At 32.7% G+C, this 27,848-nt stretch overlaps 1 protein-coding gene across 1 annotated transcript in view; it reads left to right on the top strand.

Moving 5' to 3' along the window:
- The window catches only part of NBEA (neurobeachin), a 667,766-nt gene that overhangs the window by 158,509 nt on the left and 481,409 nt on the right, over positions 1–27,848 (top strand). Inside the window, exons 11-17 of the mRNA XM_052650319.1 lie at positions 8,234–8,342; positions 16,057–16,209; positions 18,119–18,287; positions 18,713–18,792; positions 19,511–19,573; positions 19,670–19,767; positions 23,443–23,535. Coding sequence (XP_052506279.1) covers positions 8,234–8,342; positions 16,057–16,209; positions 18,119–18,287; positions 18,713–18,792; positions 19,511–19,573; positions 19,670–19,767; positions 23,443–23,535 — 765 coding nt within the window. The remainder of the gene's footprint in view (positions 1–8,233; positions 8,343–16,056; positions 16,210–18,118; positions 18,288–18,712; positions 18,793–19,510; positions 19,574–19,669; positions 19,768–23,442; positions 23,536–27,848) is intronic.

Genomic DNA, 27,848 nt, shown 5'->3' with positions numbered 1-27,848 from the left:
ATAGAGCTTAGGGAAGCATTTTATTTACTGGACTAAGGTGATGGCACCCCACTCCAGCACTCTTGCCTGGAAAATGACGGAGGAGCCTGGTAGGCTGCAGTCCATGGGGTCACGAAGAGTTGGACACGACTGAGCAACTTCCCTTTCACTTTCATGCATTAGAGAAGGAAATGGCAACCCACTCCAGTGTTCTTGCCTGGAGAATCCCAGGGATGGGGGAGCCTGGTGGGCTGCTGTCTATGGGGTCACACAGAGTCGGACACGACTGAAGCGACTTAGCAGTATATTACAAAAGGATGATAAAGGATACAGATGGACATCCAAATGGAAGAGATGCACAGGGCAAGCTATGCGGAAAGGACACAGAGCGTTCATTCCCTCTCCAGATGTGCCAGACCTTTTAGCACCTTCTTTTATTCACATACCTGGAATCTCTCCCAGCCTTATTCTTGTTTTTTTTTTAAATGGTGGCTTCATTATATAGGCATCACTGATTAAATCATTGACTGTTGGTGACTGAACTCACTCTCCAGCTTTTCTCCCATCCCTAGAGGTAAATAGGTGGGAGGTGGGAGGGACTGGACTCTTCCCTGGAACTTCCCAGAAAAAGTTCCAATCCTCTGATTATATGGTTGGCTATGTTGTCAACTCGGAGAAGGCAGTGGCACCCCACTCCAGTACTCTTGCCTGGAAAATCCCTTGGATGGAGGAGCCTGGTAGGCTGCAGTCCATGAGATTGCTAAGAGTTGGACACGACTGAGCGACTTCACTTTCACTTTTCAGTTTCATGCACTGGAGAAGGAAATGGCAACCCACTCCAGTGTTCTTGCCTGGAGAAACCCGGGGACAGGGGAGCTTGGTGGGAGGCTGCCTATGGGGTCACACAGAGTTGGACATGACTGAAGCAATGCAGCAGCAGCAGCAGCCCCATGTTGGCAACTAGCTTTCATCCTTAAATAAATTCTAAAGGTCACTTCACTAACATGACAAGACACCTTTATTGCTCCCCTCCCTTAAGAAATTTAAAGGGAGCTTTGTGTCAGAGCTCTGTGCCAGAAATATGGGCCAAGAACAAATAGATATTTCTTATTAAAATCACAGTATCACAGCATTCAATGCTATAAATTTCCCAGGAATCATTGCTTTCATTTTATTCCACAAATTTTGATAAGTTGTATTTTCATTTCTTCATTCAAAATAGTTTTTAATATCTCTCAAGGTTTCTTCTTTGACTCATGTTTTATTTAGAAGTGTATTGTTTAATGTTCACATTATGGGATTTTCCATTTGTCTTTCTGTTTAAAGTCTTTCTGGTTATAGTTAATTTCATTGTGATCTGAGAGTAGACTGTGTAATTTCCATTATTTTTAATTTATTAGATGTGTTTTGTTTCCCAGAATGCAGTTTATCTTAGTGAGTGTTCTATGTGAGCTTGAGAGAAATGTTTATTCTGCTGTGGTTGAATGAAGTAGTATATAGTTGTCAGTTATCTCCAGCTGTTTGGTTATTGTTGTGTTCAACTAAGTCATAACTGGTTTTCTAATAACTAGTTGTCCATTTCTGAGATAGGGGTTTTGAAATCTCCAACTATGATAATGATTTCATCTATTTCTCCTTATTATATCAGTTTTTGTTTCACACAGTTTTAGACTCTGTTGTTAGGTATTTGCACTTTAGGTGTTGTCTTCTTAGAAAATTGACTCTGTTATCATTGGGTAATGCTGTTCGTAATCTTTGATACTTTCCTTCCCCTGAAGTCTTTTCTGTCTAAGACTAAAACAGATACTCTTAACTTTCTTTGTTTGGTTTTTATCAAAGGTGCAAAATCTACCTATAGGAGAAAGGATGGTTGTATGCTAAAAATGAATCTTGACTACAACCTCACACCTTAATAAAAACTAACTCAAATATCAACTGTAAATGTAAAATATAAAACTGTAGGACTTTTTGAGAAAACATAGGAGAAAGTCTTTGTGATCTAGGCTAGGCAAAGTCATTTTAGACATGACCCAAAAGTGCGATATATACAAGAGAAAGATTGGCAGATTTGACACTGGCTTCATTAAAGTTAAAATATTCTACAAAAGAAACAATCAGAAGACATTTTACAGATTGGAGGAAGATGATAGAAAATCACTTATTTGACGAAGGATGTATATTAAGACTACCTTTATAACTCTTGAACACTGTTAGTAAGAAAGCATAAAATCCAGTTTTAAAAAATGGGCGAAAGACTTGAGTAGATATTTCACCAAAGAAAATATAAGGATGTCAAAATAGCACATGAAAAAACGCTTAACATTCTTATCAGATATATTTAAAATGAACATTTTTAGAAGGGCTAAAAAAAAATGAAATATGCATTATGCCAAGTGCTAGCAAGGATGAAGAGCAACTGGAACATATTACTGGTGGGATTGGCAAATGGTACAGCCATTCTGACAACTGGCAGTTTGTTATAAAGTTAAACATGTACTTATATAAAAACTTTCACTCCTGGATTTGTATTTGTGAGAAAATGAGTAAAAAGTGTTCACACAAAAACCTTTATGTGAATGTTTATAGTAGTCCAACTGTTCATAATTGCCATAATCTTGGTACAATTCTGGCTTCCCCTGTGGCACTAGTGGTAAAGAACCCACCTGCAAATTCAGGGGACATAAAAGACACGGGTTTGATCCCTGGGTTGTGTCAGGAAGTTCCCCTGGAGGAGGGCCTGGCAAGCCACTCCATTATTCTTGCCTGGAGAATCTCATGGACAGAGAAGCCTGCCAGGGTATGGTCCATGTGATCGGAAAGAGTCAGACACAGCGACTTAGCATGCACAGGTACAATTCAAATGTGCCCTTTAGGTAGTCTGTTCATTCAAGGGAATACTCTTCATCAATTAAAAGTTTTTTTTTTTTTTTTTTTGAAAGAGAGACTTCTGATATATGCAACTATTTGGATGATTCTCAGACAATATATTTTGGTCAAGAAGTACATATTAAGATTACATACTATATGATTCTATATATATAACATTTCTTAAAAAGTCAGAACTATACCACTATCAGGGACAAGTAGCTATCCAAGGTTGTTTTGGCTGTTGGGAGAATGTGACTGTAAAGGTCTAAGGATAAATGAGTTTTTTGTGTGTGATCAAACTTGTTTTTATCTTGATTGTGGTGGAGTTACAGTAATATGCTATATATACACACAAGCAGAAAAGATGTAAAGGAGTTGATTTTACTAAGATCATTAAAGAATGAAATAAATTATGAAAAGGATAGAAAATTCCTGAATGTATGTGAAGCCTAACTATGAAATAATTATTTCACCTTTCTGTGTAGCTAGCTGTTTTAATATTTATTTTATTTTATGGCAGTTTCAGCACTTACAAGGTATGTTTTTAATCCTACCTCTGTAAAACAGGCTGGGGCTTGGCTGAAAGTAGAGCCAGCATCAGGAGAAGAACCAGGCTATTTGTCCTCCCTGCTTTGCATGTTTTACTCTTGAAAGGTGTTAGCATATGAATATATAGTTAAGATCACCTATATGTCATTATAATTTATCTCTGTTTTTCCTTTGAAGCTTTGAAGTTGTTAGGTATGAGGGAGTTACATCATTAAATTTATAAATTTCACATGTATTCATGGATTACACATACAGTGGTGGTGCCACTTGTAACATGTCCAGAAAGCTTCTGTAAAGATTCTAGGAAATTTAGAGCATTGTGAACATCCTGTGGCTGAAATTAAATTGCAAATAGGCTTTCAGCATTATCTTTTTTTACATTGGAACCTTTTAATAAATACCTATTGCTTATTTATAGAGAACTGTGAACAGAGATGATCAGAAGGCTATTTGGTTGTCATACTATGTAAATTCTGGTAAATGCTATAAACTTACACATAATGATGCCATAAGAGGTTTGGAATTTATCCCTTGTACAAATTTTAAAATTTCATTTTCTTCATAAGACAAACTTTGAAAGATTTCAGTTACAATTTTACAAATGTCAATTTTTTTTCTCTAATATATCTTGTCAGAAACAAAATAGGCTGATGAAACATAAAATTAAAATCTGTTACCAGAGCAAGAAAGATAAAAACGGGTAATAGCCTGACTAATATTTAGTAGGGCCTTTAAATAATGTTCCTTGACAGCCAAGACAGTGATAGCAATTCAGTCCTGAAGCTGAAAGAAAGGTAGAAATTACTGAGGAGAGATTCCATGGCTTAGGGCCTAAGGATTTCATGTGCTCCCCAGTGTATTTCATCTGTCCTCACATTTTGCTGTGCCACATTTCACTGTTTTCCTTATTTGACTCTGAAGATAAATGTATTTTACTTATTTCGGCATGTATCTACATTTGATGTCTGAATTGATGAATGTGACAATTTGTGTATCAAGGTTGATTGCCTAAGTAGCCAGTTAGAAGGTGGTCTTTTGAGAAAGCATCTTCAGGAACATTTGGTCCAAAAATGACTGCTAAAAATACCTGGAGTTAGAAACTTTTGGTTTAGACCTTTCTAATTTTGCACTGTGAATGGATTTAACTCCTCTAACTTGTGGGATGATTTTTGTATGTATCACTGGAAATTAATTATGTTGAGTATGAAATTATTTTGGGTATGGACTTGAGGTGATTTCTTTTACGGTTTTATTCCTACTAGGATCGCTTTCATCTTAGAAGAGTTTTGTAGTGAAAGAAATAGCGTAGAAACTATGTTTTAGATATTTTATATATTCATTCATCTTTTGCAAGATTTCAGTGTTTCTCAGTAGTAGATTGGGCTACCCAAAAGATGAAAGCATATGAAAAAGTCAAAAGATTTTCCTCTGCTACGGGTACCTTAAATCTTGTTAGAATTTAATGTATTTCTGAATTTATTCTGACAGTTATTTTGCCTGTTAGGTTTCTTAAGAGATTAAAAACACCCTTATGTAAGTGCAGAGGGTGTTGAATTTCAGAGGGAACCTTCAGATTTTTACATTATTAATTCCATTCTTCTTAAAGCATTTAAAAAGCCCATCTGGCTGAGGTAATTTGATTGTTTCAGTACAATGTAAATTGAGAAGCCAGTTTCCTGTACCCGAAGAACTGTCTTTGAATTGAACTTAGGTTATATATTCAGTCTTATTCATTTCAGATATTTTAGGTCTATCTTTATGATATATTGTATATTTAAGTAGTAAAATTCCTTCAAGATAGTAAGACTTGAGATCACATTACATGGATTATCTACATTAGTTATTTTTTAAAAAATAATGAAGAAATTGAAATGGATAAAGTTATATTAAAATAAAGTCAAGATCTATATTGACATAAATTTTAATGACTCCTAAAGGTAGTACATATTTTTTCATTAGTAACAAAAATAAGTCATGTTTATACATAGTTATTATCAGTTATTTATGGGCCAAGACTATTGTGGTTATTCTTAATAATGTGAACCAGTAAAGAGATTATTAATATGCTAAGTCATAAAGGTATTATTATATTACTTCCTTGATTTTTGCTTAAGGTCTAGCCCTTTATTAGTATATTTGAAATAAATATTTCTTAATTTAATTAAAATTCTTTAAGAATCCAAAGATGGTAATTATTTTGAAGAAATAGTCCTGTAGGTTATTAGTGTCATTTTCCTTAAAAGAAGACAGTATTAAAAACCCTTAACCATTCCTGAAGTAGAATCACTACTTACAGAACATGTTATAGTACTGTCTGTTGAAAAGTTTAGCAATTTGACTTTCTGAGGTAAAAATCAGTTTACTTTTTCTCTATCAAATAAAATATTCCTGTGAAATCTGTTTCTGGGTATTGCTATACTTTTCAAAAGAATGTTCTGTGTTGTGTATACTAGTTTTGGCTGACACAGATTTGGTTTATCCTAAATATTTAGATCCTCTACAGATGAACTGATGTGTCTAGACAGGAAGTGGTATGTAGGAGATATAGGAATGGGCTGAAGTATCCTTTATATTTGCCTTTGTATCTAGGGGAGTTGGAAATAGGCAAGAATGGAGAGAAATTTTGTATGGCAGTACACAGAATTTTGCAAGTTTATTGTGAGCCCTGAAGCAATCCGATGCATTTTAGTTACTGGTAAGTTTGTTAAATTATGTTTGAAAATGTACCTCTTCGAAGATGGCCATCTATTTACTATTAAGTCCACCATGTCAAATATACCTATTTTAAAGATACTTTTGAAAAGATGTAGTATTGCTATTGCATTGGGTTTTAGGTATAAATTAAAAATACTTTTGTTAGTGAATGCATTTTACTCTTCAATTGTTGTCATAGTTAAAATTGAAGTAAAATTAACATTATATGGCTAGTCTTTGTTAATATTTTGGAATAATAAACTTAATATTTCTGATTTTGTAAGGGAACTTCACCATGTTTAGAAGTCTTAATTAATTCATTAGTTGTTTGAGAAAGAGTGTTCCTTTTGACATAAAAGAATAAACGTCTACGGCATCTTTGTCATTTTGTGTAGTTCCGTATAGGAGGGTGATTTATTGTAAGAAATACTTACTTTACATTTTATTTCATGGACCATAGGAACCATGGTGAGGCGTTTCTAGTCTTTCTTTTCGGCAGTGCTGATGTTTAGGAATCTTAGTCGGTCTTTCCCACTAAATCTCTATGCAATAGTTTTCTTTATTTTTTTTTCAGACACTTAGGCAGACCTATTATGTGTGCTAATGCTTAAGCAATTATTTGTGAAGTGGCTTTGACTATTGATAAAATTCATGTAAAATGGACTAGATTGCTTATAGGTGTTCTTTACAGAAACATTAAAAAAATAAATAAAATCCCAGGGGATTCCTTGCTATTTGTGTTCTTATGAATATCTATCTTTGACTTTAGGACAAAGTACAAGAGTATCAGTGATTTGCAATACTAGTTTACTATTTTCTTTTATGTGGTTTAAAGGCAGAGGGCCAGTAATGTAATTGAATTTTAATTTCTTGTAACAAAGTATTTTATTTAAAATATTTAATATATACTATCTAGCTTATATCAGGCTTTCCATTAAACTATCAATTTTTATAGTGATAATAATGATGCTAATTTTCCATTGACTCTTTTTATTAGAATGTTTCTGATTTGAACAAAAATAGCCACATTATCAGAGAAATGTGGTGTTAATCCTATAGAAACCTGAAGAACTAGAGTAACTTCAGAAAATAGAATAACTTTAGTTCCTTTTGAGCCTTCAAATTTTCCTCATTACCAAATTTTCTTCATTTCATGTAGAAATGAGTAATTGTGAATCTAAAATATATTTAGAAATGTATATAAATGGAAATATACAATTTGGGGTATATTATAAACCAATGTAAGTGGATATTATTTTAATTATTGATAAAGTTTGGCTTGGAGTTATTTATTGTTATAAACTACAACAAAGATATATTATGAAGAGTATATATTGTCTTGATTAGGAATGCTGCCATGTATCACTGCTGCTGATTTGAAAATTGTTTGTGTAATTTTGTGAAGTAATACATTAACAAAGCTTAATGTAATGCAGTCATTTATTTTTCTTTTGTTTCTTCCTTCATTTCACAGACATACCAAGTACATTATCTTTGTCTGGCACATATCTTTTTGTGCTTTTATGTATTTGTGTATACATTGTGTAATCAGTTGTCACTTTTTATTTCAGTATGACATAAATCATATTATTTTCTTTGCTCTCATGAATTTTCCTGAGGGCATATATGGGACATAAGTAACGTGTTGCATATTTCTCTGGATATTTTAATATATGTATATATATATATGTGTGTGTATATATATATATATAAGTTGTTTTTGAAAAATAAGTCTAAATGAAAAGTTTATTTTTTTAAAAAAAAGGTGACCAAAACAGTATTGTTAAAATATTTTAAATTTTCTAAGAGAGCATGGGCTTCAAAAGAATATTATGGTAGTCTTTATTATGGAGAAGTATATTTCTTATGTAATATTTACTTCAGGGAATATATATGTATAAAGATAAACTTAGATATTTTACCTTGGAATATAAAATAACTCCATAGTTATGTTTCTATATAATGTTTAATTTTAAAGATATAAAACCTTATTTTTTTCATGCTTGTGAGAAATATTCTTACCTAAGATAACAGCAAAATAGATTAAAATTGAATATGATTGTTACACTTTAGATTAATAAAATGGTGTTTGTGATCGATATTTGATAGTGACATAATGGAATTTTCTGTACTTTACATGCAGTGCTACTCTTTTGGCATTCCTGGTTGAACTACTTAAAAGTTCAGTAGCCATGCAAGAACAGATGCTGGGTGGAAAAGGCTTTTTAGTCATTGGCTACTTACTTGAAAAGGTAAGTGAAATGTATTGATGGTTTTATACAGATGGACCACTGACAATCACTAATTATACTTTTTTTCTGTAGTCTCACCTTTACATTGACTGCAGAGGTCACATATTTGGTTAATTCACAAATATTTTTAAGTTATGTACTTGAATGTATGTATAGGCACTAAATTGGGTGTTAGAAATCTACATAATAAATTTTGAATAAAAATAGAAACTAAAGAAAAGTTATTTCATCTACTTTTCTTCAAATTTAGAAATATTTCTCTTAATTATTTTTCTAATTGATTCTTTGCTGTCTTTTATTTTCAAACCAAGTTTCTTACACATTTTATCAATTTTAGTTTAAGTGGATTTACTTTTTTCTTTTTGCTTTCTTTCTCAGTTTTAAGGTAATAAACAAAAACCTATATTTGGTAGCAACAGAAACATTAGTTATTGCTTTGTCCCTGATTTTAATATATTTCAATGTTTAAAGTAGCATTTTTAATACATAGTGTAAACAGTGCAAACTAGATCACTTTAATTCTTCCTATGTGTGTCATTTATGCCCTGCTCTTTTAATGACCTTTGCTTTAGTTACAACTGTACTATGATGGCAATGAGTGCTGAATTTCTGATAATGGTCTCACAAGAGTTTGAGTGTATCATGTGATTTCCTTCAAACAGTTAAGTGATATTTCATAAATAAGTTTTTTTCTTTCCTTAAGAAATATCTACCACCATCATTAGTGCTTCCAAACCTCTTCTTATGAGTTAATCATTAACATTCATATGACATTGAGATGCTTTGTAAATGGAACTATCCAAGAAAATAATAGAGGTGAGACCTGAACTAAGAAAAATAAACTTATTTTTCTCTTGAGAAATAAAATTTAGAGGTCTTTTAGAAATACTTTTTTAACATCAGATTGATGATCTACATTTAAAATTCTTCTATCTTTTCTTTGAAACAAGTACTTTTCTTTCTTGAAGGGTAGAGGAGTAATAACTTATAAAAGAGATCATAGGCATCATTTTTTAGTCAGATAATTTTTTCAGTAAATTTATTAAAGTTTTCATTAAGACTGTTTAGTTATATTTAATCATAGAGTACTCTTTTCCTATGTCTGAACTATTAAGAGCTGTTTATAAGACTTGTGTTAAATTATATTTTACATGAGTTGCTGCTGCTGCTAAGTTGCTTTAGTTGTGTCCGACTCTGTGTGGCCCCATAGACGGCAGCCCACCAGGCTCCCCCGTCCCTGGAATTCTCCAGGCAAGAACACTGGAGTGGGTTGCCATTTCCCTCTCCAATACATGAAAGTGAAAAGTGAAAGTGAATTCACTGAGTCATGTCCAACTCCCAGCGACCCCATGGACTGCAGCCTACCAGGCTCCGCCATCCATGGGATTTTCCAGGCAAGGGTACTGGAGTGGGGTGGCACTTATGAGTTAGATATTGTGAAAACCTTTGTGACACTGCTGTATATGACATAATCACTATCAGGAACTGCCTCTTAAATGTACTTAATCTATTCACTGAGGGTTTATTAGCATAATTTTAAAGTGAGCATTCACTTGTACACTTTAAATTTAGCTTAAAATTAGAAATATTGTGAAAAGTCTTCAAATCAAATCGAAAGAACATTAGACTAATAATACTAGCTCCATCATTTTACAGTCCCTCAGCAGTGTATGAGGTTTCTAGTCTTTTCACAGCCTTGGAAGCCTCTGTTATTATCTGATTTTTTTAGTATTCTAGCCATCATAGTGAATGTTAAATATTTTATCACTTTTGTATTTGCATTTCTGTGATGTCTAAATGATGAGCATTTGTGTGTTTTTTAAGAAATATTTATTACAAAGACCATTTTTAAAAACTGTGGTATTTCTTTTTATTACTGAATTGTAGGAACTTTTTATTCTATATGCTAATCCTTTATTAGATATATGATTTGCAAAGATAGTCTTCTATTCTGTGGATCACTTTATGTCTTAATATGCATTTCCTTAATTACAAATTAAGTTGAGCATTTTCCGTTTGTTGTCCTTTAAGTTATGCTCTTTTGCTAAATACCTATTCAGAGTATTTCTGCTTTGTCATTTGAATTGTTGCTCATTTTCTTATTGATTCATGGGAATTCTGTATATATCTTGGATATGAGTCCTTATTGGATATACATCAATAATATCTCTTCCTCTGTGACTTGCCTTTTCACACTCTTAATCATCAAATGCTTTCTCTGCATTCAGTTTAGTCCAGTTCAGTCACTCAGTCGTGTCCAACTCTTTGCGACCCCATGAATCACAGCACACCAGGCCTCTCTGTCCATCACCAACTCCCGGAGTTCACTCAAACTCATGTGCATCAAGTCAGTGATGCCATCCAGCCATCTCATCCTCGGTCGTCCCCTTCTCCTCCTGCCCCCAATCCCTCCCAGCATCAGGGTCTTTTCCAATGAGTCAACTCTTCGCATGAGGTGGCCAAAGTATTGGAGTTTCAGCTTTAGCATCAGTCCTTCTCTGCATTATTTGAGATAATTATGATTTTTCTACATTTTTTTATTAGTTTACTGAGTTACATTAGTTGATTTTCAAAATTAAATATTTTTATATTCCTGGAATCCTATGTAGTCATAGATCCATTCCCATTCTAATCCTTATGCTTCTCTTAAAATGACTTATATCAGTGTCAAGTCTTCATCTTATTTGACTTAATGATATTTTAGTTTAACATTCTTTCCTTCTTGAACTGCTTTGTTTAATTGCATTTTGTAATAACATTATTTCTTTGCTTTCTTCTTACCTCCTTGGCCTCCTTGAATTCTCTCCTAGTCCTTCTTCTTCCTAAGCTTTAAAGCCTGTGGTGTCCTTGTGCTTAATCCTAGAAATCTTGTCACTTTTCTGTTTACACTTTACTCTAATTGACCTCAGGGTTCCTTAGCTTTCCTTATACTGCAGATGCTTATACTCAAATGTGTATCCCCAACTACCAGCCTCTCCCTTGAATACGATTCCACTTACATGCTTAATAAGCTTCACAGATTTAAATTATCCAAACTGTTACCTTTGATTTTCCTTTCAAATCTTTTGTCCTTTACTCTTCTCTTTCTCAGTTAGCAGTATTGCCCTTCAACAAGTAGTTCAGATAAAAAATGTTAATTCTTTTTTACTGTTTTTCATACAGAAAATTCCTTCTGTCAGCATACTGTGTTGTTTTAGTATCAAAACATATCCAGAACCAGTGACTACTTGCTACTTATTGATACTACTCTACTTGTTTCTATGCCTATTTTTATTCACACTGTCATCATCATTCACCACTAGTTACCCACAGTCCATTTTTTGCTTGCAGTCAGATTAGTCTTTTGAAAATGTGCCAGGTCATTCTAGTCCATCCTTCTCAAAGTAAATTCATGTCTCTTACCTCGGACATATCCCTGCCACTCATTCTTTCTTTCTCTGTTGCAGCCACACTGACCTAAAAAAGCCTCTTTGCGGACCTTTCTCTTAAAAACTAAAATAGTAAGCATGAGCTCTTCATAGGACTTTTGCATTTGCTTTTCACATTGCTTTGGTAATTCTGTAAATATCCACATGGCTTGATTCTACACTTCATTTAGGATTTTGCTTATGATACTTTATCAGAGAAATCGTCCCTGATAACTCTGAATAGAATAGTACTCCTTTGCTAACCATCAATGATTATTTCCATGCTTAATTTTTATAGCACCAATCTGGCATTTTGTTTGTTTGTTTGTTTTTTCTGCTTCCTCTGCTCTAGTGTATGCCTCAGCTTCATGAAAACAGCGACATTTTTCTTACCTAATTGCTGTATCTTCTACCTAAAAGTATGTCCCCTTTTATACATTTTTGTTGAATTAAATAAATGAAAAGGGCTTATGTATTTATCTGATTACATAAAATAATTGTTGTCATTGTTCAGTCACTAAGTTGTGTCCAACTCTTTGTGACCCAATAGACTGCAGCACTGCAGGCTTCCCTGTCCTTTACTATCTCCCAGAGTTTGCTCAAATTCATGTCCATTCAGTCAGTGACGCTATCTTACCTTCTTATCCTCTGCCGCCCTCTTCTCCTTTTGTGTTATCTTTCCCAGCATCAGGGTAAAAGAATAAATAACTTTTTTTTTCTTATATTAATGTTCACCTGTTTTATTTTTAAATAATCATCTGTTAGGTGAGTAGTGTAGATAATAAAGTCCCATTTTTATTTATCAACTAATAACAAGTTAATGGTTAACTGTCACTTAGCTTTATCCTTGTTTTGGAAGATGCAAGTTAATTATTAAAGAAAATAGTCTAATGAGAGGCCATCTTATTCATTATGTTTAGACTATTTCATGAAAAACTTTTAAGGTATTTTTGTTTTGTTTTATTTGCCAAAATATGAATTTGAAAAAAAAAAACTTAGAGGCAATTTGATGTATTCAGTATTTTTATTGTGGTTAATAAGAATTTGATTAATTATCTTAAACATTAAGGGAATATGCTTGCTAGTGTAACTAGAAGTCTAGTGATAGGTGGCTTATCAGTTGTCTTGTTAGGAAACAGATGCTGTGCTCAAACTTGATTGTTGAAAGTGTTCAATACAAGGCTCTTTAAAAGATTTCTGAGCATTGTTAAAGGAAATCATCAAAATTTGAAGAGATGAAAGGAATGTATGTTTCAAACACAACTCAGAAAGCTATTTTAAGTATAGGAGAAGTATACCTGACTAGAGTATGGCCTTTAATAAAGGAATATAATGTATTGACCTGTAGGGGTGAAGCCAGGGAGATGAATGTCCCAGACTTCATTTCCTTCCTATCCTTTAATTTCCTTCTGGAGTCTTCAACTAGCCAAACCCACTGGAAGCACAGAAATAGGATGGGGAAGGTTGGAAAATAGATCATTACAGCCAGCAAAACATATCCAATAAGTTGGACTTCAGGGTTAGCTTGTCTTAAGTCTCAATTATGTATGTCATCAGAGACCACGTTTTTCTCTCTCTCTCTACTACTACCTACAGTTATGCTTTTGTTCTGTAGCTATTATTCTTTGTGGTCATAGAGTTGCTGGGCCGACTTGGCGCTATAAGCCTTCATATCCAAGTGGAGAGAGCTCTTTTCTCCCAATTACTAAAGAAGATCCTTCCCTCCAGTTTGACTAATCAGCTTAGGTCTCAGTCTCCTTTGAACTTAATGTTGTGAAAATTTTGCTGCTCTCTCTCTGACAACAACAATAATACACATGATTGATAGATCTTGGTGTGCAGAAGGAGCTAAATGGGTAATGAAGGTTGACTACTTTATGATATACCTCAAGTAATTAAAATAATTTCCCACAACTTATAGTTTGCTTGATATATGATGCATGTTATATCTATCTTCTGTATCTATCTATCTATCTATCTATATATATATATAGAGAGAGAGAGATAGAAGAGGTTCTTGAGAAACATTTCTAGCAATCCATTTCATTGTGGGCTGCTCTAAGGGTGGGGAAGACCTCTTTTTACTGCATAGCAATTTCTCTCTGTAACATTCATCACTCACTCTTATTTGGCTTAATAACTTTTGGAGTAGATATTATAATAAAATAGTTTTTTCTAGCTTTCCAGATTATGCTTCCAAATGTGTTTATTCACCCCTTATATAGCACTTCTTGGAAACTATGTATTCAGTTGCCACACTAAAGTAACATCATATAGTTTAAATTTCAGAGCTTGCATTTTACAGATTTATAACTATAAATTGTCTTGGAGTAGGAAATGGCAACCCACTTCGCATTCTTGCCTTGAAAATTCCATGGACACAGGATCCTGGTGGGATACAGTCCATGGGGTCTCAAAGTGTCAGACACGACTGAGTGACTAAGGAACTAACTATAAATTATTCAAGAATAAATCTCTTTTTAAAATAGCTTTCCTTGACAAAATGAAAGCAAATATCATAGTTTAAAAATATTTTCAATCAACCTATCTTAATTAAAACATTAAAACAAAATTGGATATCCTTCTATCCTCTTCTGATCAGTGTTTTGTCTTATCTGTTTTATTCTTACTCTGTTCTTGAATTTGACATGAATTCAGTTAAACATTTAGTGAAGAATTATGGCAGGTTCCAGACAGTTAAAAGATGAATAAAATAGTATACTTTTTTAATATCAGGAAAGAAAGGTATGTAAATAACAGTTATCCAAGGCAGAAGGAATAAGTACTGCATACTTACAGGGAAAGGTCACATCCTGTTGAAGAGAGCTTTCATGCTGTTGAAGAGAGCTTTCATTTTATGCCTGGTAGGATTTTGTGTGGCCAATAAAACACAATTGTAGAAAAATGTGTCCTAAAGATAAAGTTTAGAATTAAAAAAAGCTACCAACAGTATTAATTGCTATGAAGAACAAAGTAACTTTTTTTTAAATTAATGTTAAAGCCTCCACCTGATGCTTCTAAGCATATCTTTTAATTAGGTGGAGAAGTTAAAAGCTTATTTCCAGATTATGAATTAGTTCTTCAAATGAGTATGTTCATAATGGTCAATCTGATTTTATATCACTTATGTGTTTTTATAAACACATGACAACTTTTAAGGCTAAAATCTGATCTCTTAAGACAGGTTCTAACTATTGGTCTGTTATTTTAATTTTATTCCCCTCAGTTCAGTTCAGTTCAGTTCAGTTCAGTCGCTCAGTCGTGTCCAACTCTTTGTGACCCCATGAATCGCAGCACGCCAGGCCTCCCTGTCCATCACCAACTCCCGAAGTTCACACAGACTCACATACATTGAGTCAGTGATGCCATCCAGCCATCTCATCCTCTGTCGTTCCCTTCTCCTCCTGCCCCCAATCCCTCCCAGCATCAGAGCATGAGGTGGCCAAAGTACTAGAGTTTCAGCTTCAGCATCATTCCCTCCAAAGAACACCCAGGGCTGATCTCCTTTAGAATGGACTGGTTGGATCTCTTTGCAGTCCAAGGGACTCTCAAGAGTCTTCTCCAACACCGCAGTTGAAAAGCCCAACACCACAGTTCAAAAGCATCAATTCTTCGGCACTCAGCTTTCTTCACAGTCCAACTCTCACATCCATATATGACCACTGGAAAAACCATTGCCTTATTCCCCTATCCATGATTAAAATAGTTTAAAATTTTAAAGTAGTAGTATTTTTTTGTATTAAAGTTCCTTTAAAATGAGTGACCAATCTGCTTTTTTGTAACTCACATATTTATTTATCTTTGTCTCCCTCCCCCTTGCAATAACAGTTATTTTTTTAGGATTATTTCTTCCATCTTACGAAGTTTTCATCTGAACTTATATTCTAAGGCTTGGTTTGACTTTTGTCAGACTGTTGCTGATCTCAGTGTTGGTGTTTTGTCACACAGCTTACTAATGCAAATCATTGCTAGCCTGCTAGCCTTATACTTCAAATTAGTTAAATGTTACCTTCTCAGTAAAATCTCTCTAATCCACCCTTCCACACATTTTCCATTCACTTCATGTTCTTTTTTCACACTTTTCGTACACTTGTTATATTTATTATGTTACATGTTTTACCTTTTTAAGTTTATTGGATGTCCTTGTCTTCTCTTTTATTAGAATGTGAGTTTTTTTTTTTTTTTTCCAGTTTTATGTTTTGTTAACTAGTCTTTCCTCAGTGCCAAGAAGCATACCTGGTAAACATGCATATTTCCTGAATACTAAATGAAAAGCATGAGCTTGAATTTCTACTTTCTTTCTTTAGTCATCAAGAGTTCATATAACTAGAGCTGTCTTGGAGCAGTTTTTATCATTTGCAAAATACCTTGATGGTTTATCTCACGGAGCACCTTTGCTGAAGCAGCTTTGTGATCACATTTTATTCAACCCAGCCATCTGGATACATACACCTGCAAAGGTATACTGTTTAACTTCAGTTACTTTATTTTAATATTGTAAATTATAAATATATAGTTATTGGATCTAAACTATTAAGTAGAAAATCTTGAAATTTTTCAATTTATGTTATAGTCAGTCTGAAGCAGTCATATTAGGCAGTATTAAAATCAAAAAGGTAAATACTCAAATATTAAAATAAGTGGAACTATAGTTAAAAATTACAAATTTTTTAATGGAGTGATGAGAAAGTTCTGGAACTAGATAGAGGTGATGGTTGCTAAAAAAATATGAAAGCTGTATTTCTTAACCTATTAAAGGTGAAACCCACTTAGATTTAAGACCAAAATTTGAGAGGTAAAACTATAAAGCTTATAGGAGAAATTGTTGAAAGATATCTTTACAGTTTGATGATCGTCAAAAGGTTCTTAATTAAGACCTTCCAAACCTCTCTTTTTAGGGGGTTAAGTAATGCATTTGATAATATCAAAATTAAGGATGATGTTAATAAATAAATAATAGATTAGGGGGTATTTTACAATGTCAAACTATTGGGATAAGAGGGAAACATTAAATATGAGCCTCGATTCAGATATTAGTATTGCGTAAATGTTAAATTTTCTGAGTGGAGGAATTATATTATGTCCTGTGTAGGAGAATGGCCTTATTCTTAGGAGATTCACATTGAAATATTTGGTGGTGAAGTGTCTGAATGCCAGCAACCTCCTGTCAAACATTTCATCAAAAAAAGTTTTATCAAAATATATTTATAAATCTATATGTATAATATAATAGGAATAAAGGAAACAGATGTGGAATAATATTAACAGTAGGTAAATCTTTTATGATAGTTACATAATGATTTTTTTTTAATTTTTCAAAATAAAAAGTTGGAGAAAATAGTGATTAAAAACATTCAGAATATAAAAGGAACTCTTGAAAAATCAATGCTAAAAATATTAAAATATTAGGCTTGATTTAATAAATGCATTCTGAAGTCATTAGATAATGACTTACAACCTTTCAAAGAAAGAAAATCTGGTACAATGATTGTTAAGATTAGGAAAAGAAAAAATACTAGATAACTAATTATATCATAATAATTGTCATCGTTGTGGCTGGAAAATTCCTTCTATTTGAACATAGATTTTTTTTTTTATCATGATAGCATGATATGTAAAAATGTTTGTTTTAAAAGAAATTTATTCATAATTTTTTAGATATCAGCATAACATTTTTATTATTTTACATACCTGAATTTAGCTCTCTTTTATTCTAGTAGAAATCAAGGGACCTTTTGAGGTGCCTTTTATAATTTTCAAGTCTCCCACATAACTTCAAAGTTCTATTTTTTTTATGGTTTGTCATTTTAATTATTGTGGTAAAAGTCAAACCTGGTGTTTGTTCATTCTTTAAACAGGGTGGTTAAACTTGTCATCTTTATACTTACATGTTAGATTCTGATACTGTGACAATAGGTTAAGAATATTTGAAATTACATGAACTTTTAAGGTCTATGAAAACAATGTATAATTTTTCTAAATATGATATAGCTGACTGATATTCTGTTCCTTTCAACTGCTACATTGTACTTTGATTAAGGGCTTTAGTCTAGCTGGCTTTTTAAATAATTTGATTTTCCTATCAGGTGTAATTTCAGTAGAATTATTTAGTTAATTAAATTTATTTTATTTTTAAGAGCTATTATATTACCTTTAGTAAAATAAATTTTATTAGAATGTGTTGATTGCAGATTATCTTTATAATATAAATAACACTTAATAAATAATTATTTTTAACCTCATAATAGATGATTCTTTCTCAGCCTTTATATAGATTTACATTTAAATTAGAATAGAATGTGTATTTTTAATGTAAACACTTGAGGCATTTTAAATTTATTTTAAATTTTTGTTAATATCCTGTACTAGGTTCAGCTTTCCCTATACACTTATTTGTCTGCTGAATTTATTGGAACTGCTACCATTTACACCACCATACGCAGAGTAGGAACAGTACTACAGCTTATGCATACACTAAAATATTACTACTGGGTCATTAATCCTGCTGACAGTAGTGGCATTACACCCAAAGGTTTAGGTAAGTACAGTATTTACCTATGTAAGTTGTGCATGGTGATGAAATTGGGAAAGAAATTGGATGAAGAAATATTAGGACAACTTTGATTTGAGGGGTAAAAGGGAATTTATTAAGTTAATAAAAGTAGGGAACTGTATCCATGTAAGACAGATGTTATAATTTATCAGTGAATAGTAATATAATTTAAAAAAATAATTTTTCCCCCAAATCTGACATTAGTAAGCAATTTGAAATCTCCAAAATCTGAAACTTTATATTCTCTATTGTTGAAAATGTACAGAATTACTACTAATTTATATTATAATTGCAATATATATAACTTAAATTTTCCGTAATATCACAACATAATTTCATTAAGCTTATTATTAAATAATAATAGTGAGCGAGGTTTTTGGGTTTTTTTTTAAATTTCTGTTTTATTCTAGATGGTCCCCGGCCATCACAAAAAGAAATTATATCACTGCGGGCATTTATGTTACTTTTCCTGAAACAGCTTATACTAAAGGTAAAACCGTTTTACATAATTCATAATTGCAGTATATTAAGTGAAAAGAATTTTTGCCAGAGTTTAAATCAATATTGTAAAATCAGTAATAGCTACCTTCAATTCATGAATTACTTTCAATATTCTGTAAATCTTAGTATTAACTCTTGTCGAACTTTACTTTGCATTAAACTTTGTGTTAAATATTCTCTGAAAGTCTCCATACTGAGGGATGTAGCCAAAATGGACAAGGAACATGTGCATGAAAATTGAGCGTGAAGATTTTATTCTAGAAAATCATCTGTGTTTCTGTTTTAGAAGTCATATGTTATATATTTTATCACAGTAGGATTTTTTAAAGATTAAGATGTATAGAAAATAAAGGTAAAATACACAGTAATTGATATTGTAAAGTCTTATTATAATTTGCATCATTTTAAGAAGAGAATATGAGATTAGAAAATAGTGATTGAATATACTTAGATGAAGAAAATATAATTTTGGATAGTGAATTCAATGAAATATCAATTTTAGATGAATAAATATACTTTTCTAAGTATTTACTTATTTAACTTGATTTGATATAGCCTATGGGTTATGAAGTGTCTGAGTATTATAATTAAAGCATCATTACTTTTAAGTAGTTTATATTTTATTTTAAAATGATTAATTTGATGTATGTCTTTAATTAAAGTTTTAATTTTAGATTTAAATAAAATATATATATTTTTTAAATTAGGATCGAGGGGTCAAGGAAGATGAACTTCAGAGTATATTAAATTACCTGCTTACAATGCATGAGGTAGGATATGGTCTGGGTCTTCCATTTTAACAATTTTATTGAATGCATTAGAAAACATTTATTATTGAATAAATATTGATAATCCTTATTATGCAGGATGAAAATATTCATGATGTGTTACAGTTACTAGTGGCTTTAATGTCAGAACACCCAGCATCAATGATACCAGCCTTTGATCAAAGAAATGGAATAAGGTATGAATGTAATATAAGTATCATTAGTAGAGTTTAATTTAGTATAGGTATGCTTCCCAGAATAATCCTATTCAATTAACTTTTGAGTATATATAGAAAAATCTAACACATAAGAAGGGAATAGATGGAGAAAGCTATCATTAATCCTCCTAATACTCAGGAAACTGATGAAATGTATAGACAATGAGTCTCAAGTCTCAGAAAAGAGTAATTATATTGTTACTATAGTAAAGACATTTCAAGAAGTTGAAAGAGCAAATATTTTGACAAAAAGATGAGAGGGCATGCTAAAGAGAGCTCTAGAAAATTCTATGAGCTTAGGCTCAAGAGGTAGAGAGTGGCCAGTTTGAAAGATCCATTTAATGGTAAGAACTTTAAATTTTTTCTGTTGGTGATGAAAACTAAAGAATTTTGAGTATAGAAATGAATTGCTGATTTCTATTTTTCCAAGGAGCAATGTATAAAATGAGTTGGAAAGGGATAAAACTAATGTAGCAAGACCAGTAGAGAAATTATTTTATTCATAAGTATTAAGGATAATGAGCTAGGACAATGGCAGTGTGATGGGAAGATGGGCATGAAATGTTTTTGAATAAGAATCCAAAACCAAAGAATTTGAAAACTTTAGTTATGTTGATTGTAAAGTAATTGTGTAGATATGAGTAAAACAGTTTCTTGGTTAGTATTCTTAAGTACTTTAAACCTATAACCTAGCCTCTTAGGGATTCTCTCACTTTTTCTGGAATCTGAGTTATTTATATAAATAAGAAATCTAGGTTATGCCACATTAATTCAGTGAGCTTTCACAGGTAATAAAAGGAGTTTGGAAATAATATATTAATAACTGTCAAGAGACTGTATTATTAGTGCTTCTTTTACTTGGTCATTTATATCAGCAAATAACAGCTTTATAATCTTGAAGGATTTCCTTTTCAAATTAGAGAAGCCATCACTTTATTTCTATGTGGATATCCATCTTGTGACATCACTCTTACCATTGAGTTTACAACCCATGGGGTTACTAATCTATTTGAATAATAGCATTATACATTTCATTAGTAACAACTACAAGTATATTTTACTGTGAGGTTGAACTCTATGAAATTGCAGAAACTTAGTGATTTTACTGAATAATAGCAATTTCATGTGGTACAATCATGTTTCTCATAGTTGATACCAGCTGAACATGTCACGTTGTTTCTTACCAGTATGTTAAAAACAGTCACAAAGATGAAAAATTTGCTACTTTAGATTTCCATTTCAAAAAGAATGTAGAGAATGTAGGTTCTGGTTTAAAATATGGAAAAAATAGACATATTAGGTATACAATTTTAAATTCTGTACCCTAGAAAATAGGAACTAAAGGGTAACAGTTATGTGTGGGGAAATTTTTGATTAATTATAATTCATACATACTAAGAAGTGAACACAAAGATTGCACTTAATTTAATACTGATAATATTAAACTGGGTTTAAAGAAAACCTTGTGGTAATATACAACACTGAACTGAGCATCAAAAAATGTAATATTTTTGCATCTCAAAATCTTCAAAGAAAAGAATACATAGTTTCTTTTTTACATCATTTTCTGGCCGAATATAGTAGGCTAGAGCAAATTAACTAGAATTCAGCTAGCAATCTTATTATATTGTAAGTACTTCCCTGGTGGCTCAGACGGTAAAGCGTCTGCCTACAATGCGGGAGACCCGGGTTCAATCCCTGGGTTGGGAAGATCTCCTGGAGAAGGAAATGGCAACCCACTCCAGTATTCTTGCCTGGAAAATTCCATGGACAGAGAAGCCTGGTAGTCTGCAGTCCATGGAGTCGCAAAGAGTCGGACACGACTGAGCAACTTCACTTTCACTTTCATAAACAGTCATTAACTGAATCATTGGTAAATTTCCTATTCATTCTTCATATTATTTTTTAAATAACTACTTGGTTATAAAACAAACCCTATGTAGCATAGATGTCTGATGGCCTTAGATCTTTCGTGTTTCAAATGTTAAATCATAATTTCTGTTGATCTCAGATGTATTTATACCTTTTTATCCCTTAAACTCAAAGTTATTCCTAGAGAATAGGAATTCTGTGGAGTTTCTGATGACATATTTTGAGTAGAGTCACATTTTTATGCTGTGAGGTTTTACTTTTGTTTTCAAGATTATTTTTGCTATTGAATATTCTTTTTATGATTCCCTGAATATTTCTTTCTTTTTTTTTTTTTTTTTGACATGTATAACTTTTCTATGGGCTTCCCAGTTGACTCAGTGGTAAAGAATCCACCTGCCAGTGCATCTGAGGCAGGTTCGATCCCTGGGTCAGAAAGATCCCCTGAAGTAGGAAGTGGCAACTCACTCCAGTGTTCTTTTCTGGGAAATCTCATGGACAGAGGAACCTGGCAGGCTGCATACAGTCCATGGGGTCACAAAAGAATTGGACACGACTCAGTGACTAAAACATCAATGATAAAATAATAACTTTTCTGTTCTCATAATTGTCTTTTTTTTCCATTACTGATATTGGTCCTTAATAATTCTGAAAGTATATTTCAGTGTAAATTTACATTCATTTAAGAACTTGAATGGCAAGAACTGGAGTGGTAACCCACTCCAGTATTACTGCCTGAATCCTATGGACAGAGGAACTTGGCAGGCTACAGTCTGTGGGGTCGCAAAGAGTCGGACACGACTGAGTGACTAATGCTAATAACTTGAGGCTTTTCTAAAAAACTATCTTCTGAAGGAAGTAATCACTCTTCTCATCATCTGTTCTTCAGTAGAGTAATAAGACAGTATTATCAACAATATTTTGTTTCTAATAGTATAAGCTACTGTTAAACATAAGATAGAGTTATTAACTTTCAGTTATTTGTTTTTCTCTGTTACTGTCCCTGAAATGATAGGAAAATTATACTTTGCCAACAGTCAGGTTGGACAGAACTGAGCAACTAAGCATGCACACGCTATACAGGAAAAAAAAATTATTTTTTGGAAAAAAATGAGATAAAATTTCTGAAGTACATATAAATATTATTTGAAGGGATTGTAAGTCAGTTCATGTGTTACTTTGTTGTACAACACGTTTGCGTAGGAACCAAGAATTGAAACTCTTTGAGGAAACAAGGTTGCTTTTTCTGCTACTTCCTGTATAGCTGCTTTATTCTTCTGTATACAGGCTCACCTTTGTGAACAGAGCAAGGCTGTCCTACAGTTTCTGTTCTAAATCATTTCCTAATTCAAGAGCCCAACAAAGATTAGCTATTGTTTCTCAGAATTTATTCCAAATTTTCAGAAAAGAAAAATTGAGCAGGTATGTACTCCTGTGGTCCAATTAGCCATAACCAGGAAAAAAGGTCATTAAGTACAAATGTTAGGGGAAATTCTAATAGAAGAAATGTGGTTTAACTGAGCATGCATCTTAACATTGAAAATTATATTCAGTGTACTGGGAGGCATTACCTACGAACAACCAGTTGCTTTGTCCTTTTGAGTATGTATTTGAAGTTCCAATATAAAGAAAACTAATATGGTAGTTTTCAACTTTTTTCAAATAATTTAAAATTCTGAGATATTTTATGTTTTATACATTTATAATTTCCTTGTAAAGTATACAGTGCTTATATTTTTAATATTCAGATGTTCTCAAAAGATCATTTATTTCTATATATTTTAGGGTAATCTACAAATTATTGGCCTCTAAAAGTGAAAGTATTTGGGTGCAAGCTCTGAAGGTTCTGGGATATTTTCTGAAGCATTTAGGTCACAAGTAAGTTGATGTTTTCCATAATGAATTATAGAAATATCTACTGGAATTTTGTTTTTACTGATTTAATAACGCATAAATTTGATTGGAATGATGTTACAATGAAAAGTAATAACTTCTTGTGCTAAAAAGAAAAACATTTTATAAAAGAATGTTTAACAGTTTATCACACTTAAGTAATTTACTGTATTCCTGTTGCATGCTGGAAAGAAAATATTGTTCTTTTAAAGATAATGGAACATATTTCATCAAATAAAGGACATGGGGATATGATTTCAATGAAGCTTTCTTGACACAGGCAAATATGTATATTGAGGTTTTGCTGACAACTAAGTCAATATTTAATATCTGTTTGTATTAGTTTCTAATTTTGAGGCTTATTGTGATTTGAAGATCCTACAGTATTCCTTTTTCCCCCAAAGTCCAGATTTTAGACACCTTTAAAAATTATTTACTGAGAAAAAAATTTTTTTAAAAATCACTTGCTGATATAATGAGTGTTTTTCATACTATGTTGTCCTGTGCATGAATAGTGTTGTATAAATCCATTTTATATACATTTTATATACAAAAACAAATCCATTTATATACAAATACTGCCACTTAGTAAGGATGGATAGGGTTCCTCTCAGAATTTTTGAATTGCTAATTTTTTTTGGTATTTTGAATTGTGGAGAGTGATCAATAACACTAATGAAAATTTCACACCATTCAGATAAACATGTCTAACATGCTAAATAGTCTAGGAAAGTAAATATTATTTTCATTTTGGTACCAAATCAGTAGTTAAGAGAGAATAGTGATATTACAGATCTAGAGAATAGTTCAACAAAGCCAGGATTGTAGAAAAGAGTAATGCGTACTTGAGGAACTGTAAGTTTACGAGGTGATAGAATACCAGGAGTGAGAGCATATTCAGTTTTAACTTAAAGAGATATGGCTCTTAACTTTGATTAAGAATAGGAAATTGATTGGGAATAATTAATAAAGGCTTCTTCCCTATATGCAGCCTCTTAAAAATTGTCAAGAAACACACATTTTAAAACATAGAAATGTGGAAAAGATAAGCAGAACTAACCAGTACGTGAAGAATAGTCACTGGAAAATATTGCCATGAAGTACACAATAAATACAGTTAAAATTTTTACTGTAAGTTTAAAAAGTAAGAAAGAATTTCTTGTGAGAAAAGGAAGCTCCAAAGCAGAATTTTACAAAGTTAGGAGAAATGATGGAATAACTTTGAAATGTTGAATCATGAGCTAATAAAATTTTGAAACAAATTGGAAGGAAAAACTCTCACACAAAAATGAAATTGAAAGATGCTCAAGGAAGAGCAGCTCTGTGGATAGCACAGTATGATACATGGAAGATAAAAATGAAAACAAAGCAAATAATGTGCCTGGGTGAATATAAAAGAGTTCAGAAGGATTAAAGAGGAAATGATTGATCCAGAAGACATAGAAATTCCAAAACATTAATGGCATAAATAGAGTTTCCAAATAAGAAAAGCAGAACAATGTAACTAAACAAGTTTTTTTTTAATCTATAATTCAGTGAGCTTCTAATATAGATCTTGCCATCCACATTAAAGGGTATATGCTGTGTACCAGGAAAAGTTTTCTTGAAATAGTCTGTAGGAAAGTATACTATTGGATTTAAATATAAATATTTTTTTAAAGTCCTTTTTTCAACATTCACAAGTTAAAGGAAAAAAAATAGTTACTCTGGGCTTAGGCTTCTCTATGATAACCATCAGTAGAAAATGGAAAGCAGTAACCATAAAGTACTCAAGAAAATAGAAGCCAGAGTATCCTTTACATAAAAGTATGCTGCCAAACAATTTTTAACCGTGTAAGGAACTGTTTTTCTGAATAATTCTTGAGAAAATTACTTGGGGTTAAGTTCAGCCAATTAGGACTGACTGGACAGACTACAGCCAAGTACTATTGATGAACACTGAATTAAGTTAATAGTAAAACTAAGACTAAAACAAATAACAAACCGGTATTTCCTTTTTGTATGCCCTAATAAGGTAGAAATTCTTTTGTTATAATGAACTGAGAAAGGACTAGGGAAAGGAGGAAACTAGACAAAGTTCAAAGAGTCAAAGGATATCCATGTAAGCTGACAATAAAAGTGTAGGCCTGTTGAATAAAATTTGATGCTTTAGGAGAGAGGAAAATTTGAGTAAATATGGAGATTTTATCATCGCTCATCATTGGGAAATACATGAACTGCCTAAACACATAAAGGACTTCTTATTCCTGTATAACAACAAAGATGAGCAGTTAAAACTGTAATGCTCATCAAGACTTCCCTGGTAGTCCAGTGGTTGAGACCCTGTGCTTCCAATGCAGGGGGCACAGGTTTGAGCCCTGGTTGGGAAACAGATCCCAAATGCCATGCAGCCAAGAAAAAGAAAGGAAAAAAAAGAAAACTGTAATGTTGTCTATATATTAAAAAATACTGTATAAATAAAACTGAGAACAATGCATATAATGGATGATTTTTTTTAAATCTATAACATTTAAGAAGCATAAAATGTGGCATATGCATGCTAAGTCCTTTCAGTCGTGTCCGACTCTTTGTGACCCCATGGACCATAGCCCACCAGGCTCCTCTGACCATGAGAGTCTCTAGGCAAGAATTAAGCTGTGGGTTGCCATGCCATCTTCCAGGGGATCTTCCTATCTAGGAATCAAATCCACATATCTTAAAGTCTCTTGCATTGGTGGCATGTTCTTTACCACTAGTACCACCTGGGAAACCCAAAACTGTAATACAAAAATACAAATGAAAAAGATCAGGAATCATGGTGTTATTATTGGACAAGTTAGAATTCAAGCCAAAAAGCAATAAACAATATAAACAAAGATACTTTATAATATTAAAGGTTGAAACTTTCATGAAACAGAAATTACAGGAGAAATAATCACTAATAATTTAAAACATCGAAACAAACTCTAATTCACCCCAGTCCATAAAAAGGCAAAAGGGAGAGTAATGTAAATAATAAAGTAAATCTAATTAATATAGCTTGAAGTCAGTAGGTACCATATTAATAAAGACTGTAACTCCAGGTGCTCATAGAACATGAATGAAAATTTGACTTGGTGTGAAAGTGAAAGTATTAGTCTCTCGGTCATGTCTGACTCTTTGCCACCCCATCGACTGTAGTCGGCCAGGCTCCTCTGTCCATGCAATTCTCCAGGCAAGAATACTGGAGTGGGTTTCCATCCCTTTTCCAGCCATCTTCCCAACCCAAGGATCAAACCCAGGTCTCCTGCATTGCAGGCAGATTCTTTACCATCTGAGCCACTAAGGAGGCTGGACATGGTAGGGTGTAGCAGGGATCAAAGAAAAAATCCAAAACAGAGAGACAAAACAGTCAAGATTTTCTTGTTAAAATGCAACAAAATTGAAAATAGGAATAAAATAAAAAAGATAAAGTTTCTTCTTCCTAGACATTTAAAATTTATTAACTTTTGTGTCAAAGATAAAGTACACTGAAATTGCAGAATTTTTAGAAAACAACTTCAAAACCCCATTGAATACAGCTAAAGAAGTGCTTGGGAGAAGGAACTGGCAACCCACTCCAGTATTCTTGCCTGGAGAATCCTGTGGACAGAGGAGCCTGGAGGGCTGCTGTCCATAGGATCATACAGAGTTGGACATGACTGAAGCGACTTAGCATGTGTGCATGCATTGGAGAAGGAAATGGCAACCCACTCCAGTATTCTTGCCTGGAGAATCCTAGGGTCAGAGGAGCCTGGTGGGCCGCCATCTGTGGGATCGCACAGAGTTGGACACGACTGAAGCAACTTAGCAGCAGCAGCAAAGAAGTACTTAGAGGAATATCATAGCTATGGAACAATAGAAAAGAAGTACAGAATAAAATAATTAAAGCATAAATGTTAGATAAGGAATTACAATAAATGGAAATAATAAATTAGAAAGTAGGAGTTAAAGATTTAAAAGACATAATCATTTAAAATCTGATTTTAAAAAATTGTAATAAAAATGGCTAGCTAACCACTCAGCAACTGAAGAAAGGGCAAACATAATGAATGTACAAAATCAGTGATAATTTTCTTAATTAGTATAGAAACTGAGGAAGTTAAAAGAATCTTACATGATGAGCTTTCTCTAGAAATTGATAAGACAACCCAGTAGAAAAATAGGCAAGGGTATATGTAAGGAACAGTTTATAGAGGCAAACGCATGTGGCACATCAGTATTTAAAGGAGGTAAATTCTGCCTTTAGTAGAATATATATGTATGTAATGTAATTCTACCTGTTGGGGCTTCCCTGGTGG

The sequence above is a fragment of the Budorcas taxicolor genome, chromosome 12, assembly GCF_023091745.1.
Source record: "Budorcas taxicolor isolate Tak-1 chromosome 12, Takin1.1, whole genome shotgun sequence".
NCBI classification, from domain to species: Eukaryota; Metazoa; Chordata; class Mammalia; order Artiodactyla; family Bovidae; genus Budorcas; species Budorcas taxicolor.
This window is presented reverse-complemented; position numbering and strand designations above follow the sequence as displayed.